Below are 7,918 nucleotides of genomic sequence, written 5' to 3'. Positions count from 1 at the left end.
ATTGATCTGGAGAGGATTTCATAGAGAGAGACATGTGTTGCTGAGATTGACGCTAACCTCCACCATTATGTGCTCAACTTCTTCCCTGGGTTCTTTCATGTTCTAGAGCTAGGGAGCTAACAAGTTTCTCACTGCCCAATTTCCGTTGCCCAAACGTTTGCGCTCCTCCGCCTCCATTGTTGTAACCAAGCACTGAATGTGGGGTGGAATGTTTTGGTCGAAAATCTCCTCCTCTTGGCCATGCCAAGGAGGGAGGGGTGAATGTCCTCACTCTCTTCCACCACGTTTGGAGCCTGGTAGTTCTGAGTACGATTGCGTTGCACCCCTCTTCTGGACTTGATGCTTGTAGGAGAGAATGATGGAGGGAATGGGGGAGCAGTTGAATTAGTTGGATCAAGAGCGTGATTACATGTGTAAGGCAAATCTCATGCTAGATCCGGAAGGAATGTTCTAGACTCCATCGAGTAACTGTGTTTGAGCCAAATTGAATGAGACATGTAATGCATGGTCGCCACCGAGGCTCACTATTGAATGCTAGATTAAAAATTGTCATACAATCTCATACGAGGGTACACCCGAATCTGAGAAAAATCATTAAATTATTTTAGAATGTTGATCTATTGTTATTAATACAACTACCCAATAATCCCAGCAAATTGAAAAAAATCAACTAATAATATGAATGTGTCCAAAAAACAAAAACAAAAAACCACAAATTTTAAAATTTATAAAAACTAAAATTAAAATTTTAATTCCAACTTAACTCTAATGGGAGAAAATCAACCAATAATGTAAATTTATTGGAAGAAAAAAAGTACACATTTCTATAGAAAAAAAAAAAGAGGAGAAAGTACACATTTCAAAATGGGTAAAAACTAAAATTATAAAATTTATTTTTCTCCTCATCCCTTGTGGAAAAGCTAAAGTTCAGGTCTTTCTCGTCGAAGATGCAAAATGGAAAAAGACAAAATTATAGATATATGTTTCTTTCCTACGCAAAATGGAAAAAGACAAAATTATAGATTTATGTTTCTTTCCTACGCAAAATGGAAAAAGACAAAATTATAGATTTATGTTTCTTTCCTTCCATGGATTAAGTGGAATGAAGTTCAAGTCTTTGTTGACGAAGTGCAACTTTCTAGTTGTTTTTGAAATTGGGTGTTTTTAGTAAAAGGTAATTAATAATTATTTTAAATTAATTTAAATGTTTGTAAAATGAAAAAATTTCAAAACTATATATATAAATTATGTTATATAATAATAATAAATTTCGGTTTTCTCAAGCTATACCCTAATCAAGAGAGAGCGATGCGAATGCGAATGCTCTGTTCTGATCATCACAGTCTTACCCTAATCCCGGCACACACCAGGTCTGCGCATCCTTCGTCAAAGAACTCTGTCTGATTTTCCATCAATGGAAGCGCCCACAGGAGGGGTGGGATCCTCCCCCCTCCTTCCAATGATTCAAGCTCTGACACGTCCAGGCCAGCAGCTCCTCTGAACCCTCCTGATGGCCCTGAAACGAATCAGGGTTCTAAACCCGTCAATAATGAAAATGACCCTTCGGCCGCGGCACGTGAAGGGAATGAAAAAGGCAAGGGATTGAACCAAGGGTCCCCCACGTCACAGCCAAAGGCGTCCTCGGCGACATGCATCCCAAAAGCGGCTGAACAAATCAAAGTCGAGCTCCCCAGTCATCGAATCAACAGTGAAATCCAATTTATGCAGGATCACGCGCTGATAGGCAAGTTCCTGGGATTCTGACCAACTGAAAAGGCTCTGCAGGGTTGGATCGCCTCAAAATGGAAGCCCAAAGGACAAGTTACTCTGCAGTTGGGCCCCAAAGGCTTCTTCATAGTCATCTTCCATTGTGTGGAGGATAAATCTCATATATTCGAAGGTGGTCCGTACTTCTTCAACTCCTCAGGTCTATACCTCCGCGACTGGAAGGCCAGATTCAACCCAGATAAGGAAGATTTCACATGGGCTCCGGTCTGGATACGTATGTACTCCCTCCCTGTGGAATACTGGAAAGAGGAAACGCTAAAGGACATTGGTAACAGCTTAGGGGTTTTCATCAAAGTTGCAGAGGAAACCAAAACACGCAGATACACCTCATATGCCAGGGTCTGCGTCCAGATGCATCTAACCAAAGCTCTTGCAGACTCGGTAAGTCTCTTTCATGACGATTTTGAATGGATCCAACCATTAGACTACGAGCATATTCCTTTCCGTGGTCGAAAATGTCATGAACATGGCCATCTCTTCCGAGATTGTCCTCTGAACTCCCAGCCCAAATCCTCAAATGATGATTCAGGCAAATATTCTGACGGATTCACTAAAATCCCCCATCGCCGGAGACATGCTAAGAAAAATCACACAGCTCCAGAAAACCCAAAAAAACCTATCTCCCAGAATAGATTCATCATACTTTCCACTCCAAATCAAGATGCAAATCAAAGCTCGGATCTCCACTCAGTCCCTTCCCCTCCATCATCCCCCCTTACTCACAAAGCTCCTCAGCCTCCATCCACTTCCGATCCTTCGAGCCTATTATTCTCTTCTGCCCCAGAAAATTTCATTTCTGATTCCAGCCTAAATCCATCCTCCTCGGAGAAACCAGTACCAGAGATGGGCCAACAGTCCTCCTCAATGGAGCTAGATGCTGCATTAGCACTTAGTATGTATGATAACACAGATATGGAAGATCAGAACACTCCTACAATCATGGAAGAGGATCCAGAGAATGTTAGTTTGGAGGGTCTGGACATCCTCAAATTGGAAACAGCTTGCAAGCAGAAAGAATATAACTCAATACCCCCATGGCAAATCGATAGGTTGGAAGGAGTTCTCACTAAAGTCTAGCACAATAAATGTCTAGGTATCCAAGCAAGCAGCCCTTGGGATGGAAAAAAAATTCTAAAAGAAACAAAAAAAAGAGGGAGGAAAACCGATTTGCAAAGGACAATCATAGTAGGTGAAATACTTGTGGACTCTGGGCGATTCCCTAAGTTGACAAAGTTTTACAAACCCAAACCCAACTGTTTCTCATGAAGCTCATCTCTTGGAATGTGAGAGGGCTCAATAGGCCCTCAAAACAGATAATGTTAAAAAACTTGATACAGCTAGAGAAACCTTCAGTACTTTTTCTCCAAGAAACGAAAGGTAATAGTGCTACCCTAGAAAAAGTCCTCAACAAGGTCTGGCTAGGCAGTTGCTCGGTTTCAGTAGATGCCTCCGGGGCCTCTGGAGTACTAGCAATCATATGGAATCCACAGATCCTCACACTTCAAGATTTTCATGCCACCCACTTTCTCATCCAAGCGACCTTCCATCTCATCGGAACAAACATTCATGGGCACCTCTCAAATGTTTATTTTCCGCAAAACCTACAGCAAAAATTGGAACTTCTGGATACTCTCCCAGTCCTAAATTCGAACAGGAAATTCCCACTCTGGATTAGTGGTGGTGACTTCAACATAATAACTACACTGGAGGAGAAACAAGGCGGTATATCAAGGTTAGAAAGTGACAGTAATAGATTCAAAGAATTTATTCAAAGTAACCAATTAATGGATATTCAAACCTCCAATGGAGTCTATACATGGACCAATAAACGGAGAGGAACTCAGCATATTGCTTCCAGGCTAGATCGGTTCCTCATCTCGGACAATGCTATTCACCTGGGCGGAGACTTCCATGCTTCCATAATGCCCCAAGGAGGATCAGATCACTGGCCCATCATGCTACAATGGTCACGATCAGGGACAAAAAGCAATAGACCGTTTCGATTCGAAGCCTTCTGGTTCTCAGATCCCAACTTTAAAGCAGTGGTTAGCAAGATATGGCAATCCTTTATCCCACCTGAAGGAGCCAAAATGTACCAATTCCAACAAAAACTAAAAAATCTGAAACAAGCTCTCAAAGTATGGAACCGTACTCAGTTTGGCAACATATTTGAGAACAGGAAAAAATTGGAATAGCAAATGAGCTCACTCCAACAGACTATCATTTTGGAGGGAAGAACAGAAGAGCAGGGGAATCAGGAGCAAACACTATGGAATAAAATCGAAACATGTAGGCAGCAAGAAGAAATACTGTGGAGACAAAAATCTAGAATCCGGTGGCTCAAGGAAGGAGAAAGGAACACAAAATTTTTCCATAGATCAGCCATACAAAGAAGAATGCACAACAACATTGCATTCATCAACAACAGTCAAGGGGAAAGAATAGAGGTGCATGAAGATATGGAAAAGGAATTTAAAAATCATTTTCAGGACATACTCAGGGAGCCTCCAGGCAGCAGGGATCAAGCCATTAGAACCATCATGCAACACATACCTAAAATTATAACGGAGGATCATAACAGCAAACTGCTCCAGCCCATTTCAATGCAGGAAGTAGAAGTTGTGATAGCCCAACTCAAGGATGGCAAGGCACCAGGCCCAGATGGTTTCACGGCCAACTTCTTTCATGAGTTCTGGGAGCTCATCAAGCGAGAGGTTTGGGAACTAGTGGAGGAATCACGATCCATGCATTGGATTCTCCCTTCCCTAAATGCCACATTCCTAGCACTAGTTCCCAAAGGAGATGAACCAAATACGCCTGACAATTATAGGCCGATTTCATTATGCAACGTCATCTACAAGCTAATCTCCAAAGTACTGGCGAACAGGCTCAAGCCTCTCCTCCCTCTTCTTATTTCGCCAGAGCAGACTGGATACGTAGAAGGGCGTCAGATAATGGATGGCATCATTCTTTCAAATGAGGTTATCCACTCGCTGAAGCTTCTGAAAAAGCCATGTATGATTCTAAAGCTTGATCTCTCTAAAGCTTTTGACAAACTTAGTTGGAACTACATTCATCATATGTTATTGGCATTTGGCTTCAACGCCACTTGGACTAGATGGATCTTGAACCTCATCTCCTCTCCTTGTTTTTCGATTCTGCTCAATGGCTCTCCCTCCACACCCTTCCGTCCTTCTCGGGGTATTCGACAAGGGGATCCCCTTTCCCCCTTCCTTTTCATCCTTATGGCAGAAGGGCTCAGTCGTCTGCTTCACTCCGATGTTTCCTCTCAGGATATAAAAGGCATTTCACTCCATGGGCTTCAACCTTTATCCCACCAACAGTTTGTAGATGACACTATGTTATTTGGTCACCCTTCGACTCAAGAAGCTAAAGCGTTCAAAAATTTTCTTTCTCTCTTCTCTGAAGCCTCTGGTACCTCTATCAATGCCTCCAAATCTCAACTCTTCTTTTTCAACACTCCGGCCTCTACCCAAAGGAACATCACTCATATTTTGGGATTCTCTACAGCTATGCTTCCTTCAAAATGTCTAGGGGCCCCCTTGCTGGATTCTGCCTTAAAGCATGCCTCCTGGAGAACTCTCCTCGAAAAAATGGATTCCAGGCTCTCTTCCTGGACCTTCCGTTCTCTCAATATAGCTGGAAGACTAATCTTGATCAAATCTGTCCTCCAAGCCATGCCACTGTATCTTTTTTCTATCCTGGCAGCACCAAAATGGGTTCTTAAAGCCATCAGGAATCTTCAGAGAAACTTTCTGTGGGGATCATCTGGTCTTAATAGGAAATGGGCTCTTGTCAATTGGAAGGAGGTTTGCCAACCAAAAACAGAGGGAGGGCTAGGATTGAGAGACCCACTCCAAAGTAACAACACAATGGGAGCTCGTATATGGTGGAATTGGCTCTCCAAACCACAGGTACCCTGGGCAAGGCTGTGGCAAGCAAAATATGCCTCGGGAAGTCAATGGAACGACCTCATAAGAATCAGCACTAATACACCAGGCTCTTTAATCTGGAATGCTGCCAAGCTTCACAGTGCATTCATCCAAGAGCACAGCTTTTGGGAGATTCACTTAGGCACCACAGCCAGGTTCTGGGAGGACTCCTGGCAACAGCTCCCCAAACTAGTTGATTTGTTTCATAAGCCAAACTGGCAGATTTTTATGCAACAAGGAAATCTAACTCATGTACATCAATTTTGGTAGCAGCAAACAGCCCAAGATTTTCAACTTTGGAAACCCGCAAGCACATGGCAGGACAATTGGCAAGGGGAAACCTACACTAAAATCGACCAGGAGCTAAATTACAGAAGGATCAAATACTCAAATCAGCAGGACAAACTGCGTTGGGGTCACACACCCAGAGGAATGTTTACTACCAAGGAAGCTCACCAGCTTCGCTACTCAAACTCCCAAATAGACAAAGATCAACTATGGGAAAGAGTTTGGCAACCAGGAATATGGCCAAAGGTATCCACCTTTCTTTGGCTCTTAAGCAAAAGGCGCATCCTAACTTGGGACAATTTGCAAAAAAGAGGATTCATAGGCCCATCAAGATGCCCCAACTGCAACAACAACTCTGAATCCATCACGCATCTGATGGAAACTTGTCCCGTCGCCATGTATTTATGGAAGAGAATTGATCAATGCAATAGAAGACAAGGAGATAGAAGGGGAAACACAACAGATACTATTCGGCATTGGCCAAAGCACCCTTTTCAAAGCCCTCTTCTAAACTCACTATGGAATCTAATCCCGGGCTTCCTTTACTGGATACTCTCGAAGGAAAGGAACAGCAGAATCTTTAACAACACTAGCAAGCCTATTGATACTCTGTGGCTTCTTCTAAAACAAAACCTCCAAGAAACTCTCGCAATCAGAGACTGGCATGATACGGATCTACCAGAATCACCTCAGGAAAGACTCATCATGAGGACTTGGAATCTGGATCTCTCCTCTTCAGCTAAAATCAAAACACATCCTTTCACCAGTCCTGCCTCTCCATCTACATGGTCTCCTCCAGCGTGCGTTTCATTCAAACTGAATTTTGATGGGGCTGCTAAGGGGAATCTAGGGGCGATGGGATTTGGAGGGGTCTTCAGGAATAATGGGGGCGTAGTTTTGCATATCTACTATGGCAACATAGGCAATGACACCAACAATGTCGCTGAACTGGAAGGATTGTGGAGAGGGATTGGCATTGCAGACCAAAATCACTTTTTCCCTTTAGAAGTAGAAGGAGACTCCCTCATTCTAATAAATGCTGCAACCAAAATCCAAGCTGGTACCTCAGCAGCCAAGATAGCTTCAAGTTGGAGGCTGCTCAGCCGACTGGAACTTCTAGAGGAAAGACTCCGGAAGCCTCATACCATCTCTTTCAAGCATGTAAGACGCATTGCCAATAAAGTTGCCGACAGACTAGCTAACCAAGGGGTTAACCATCAGATTCCTTATTTCTTAGGTCCTCCCAGCAACTATGATGATGAACAACTTAAACATGAATGCACTTCACTGGCGCAACAAGACTACTCTTTCCCCGATGCGGGTGACTGACAGGGCTACGTGTACGAAGCCGGTGTCCGGGCTGGGCAGGTGGCAGTCCGACGGAACTAGAAGCAGGCTTTAGTGCAACGGCTTTAAGTTTCGCACATACGATATCAAGGCAGCATTTACTCTGCCTCACCTGCTCGCGGTTAAAGAAAGGATGGAGCTCTGTTCATTCCTCAGTGTCGTTGCTCCTGCGTTAGCCATCAGCTTTGTTCTGGCACTGTTGGGGGCGATTCCTCCATCGTTAGGTGGTCCGCTTACCTCCCCTCAACTCAGGCATGTGCTACTTCCTCTGTCTGGTGGTTTCACTCTGTAGAGCCTTCTGTGTCTCCAGCCATCTCAAACCTCCACCAGCTCCTTCCTTCATTGCCTTCCGCTCTTCACTCGCACTATCTCCAGTTCTCTCTGTTCATTCCGCCATTAGAATTTCACCTGTCTTCCCTCTTCAGCGCTTTAGCTCCCTAATCGAAAGCATGCCTCAAGAAAGGAAAAGGTTAATTAGCAGGCGTGGTGGAGCTAGGGGTCGTGCAGCTGCCCATCCCTTCTCTGCAGAGGATTCAGCCTAT

General features: G+C 43.8%; 1 protein-coding gene across 1 annotated transcript; it reads left to right on the top strand.

The window, feature by feature from the left end:
* Window positions 1-6,884: 6,884 nt before the first annotated feature.
* LOC149149651 (uncharacterized) lies at window positions 6,885-7,358 on the top strand. The gene has a single exon (XM_089442547.1). It carries the CDS (start codon window positions 6,885-6,887, stop codon window positions 7,356-7,358), a length of 474 nt encoding a protein of 157 aa, XP_089298673.1.
* The last annotated feature ends 560 nt before the right edge of the window (window positions 7,359-7,918 follow it).

Source organism: Pinus tabuliformis, chromosome 9, assembly GCF_031772625.1.
Source record: "Pinus tabuliformis cultivar Carrire ecotype Pingquan chromosome 9, CPIR1, whole genome shotgun sequence".
Taxonomy (NCBI): Eukaryota; Viridiplantae; Streptophyta; class Pinopsida; order Pinales; family Pinaceae; genus Pinus; species Pinus tabuliformis.
This window is presented reverse-complemented; position numbering and strand designations above follow the sequence as displayed.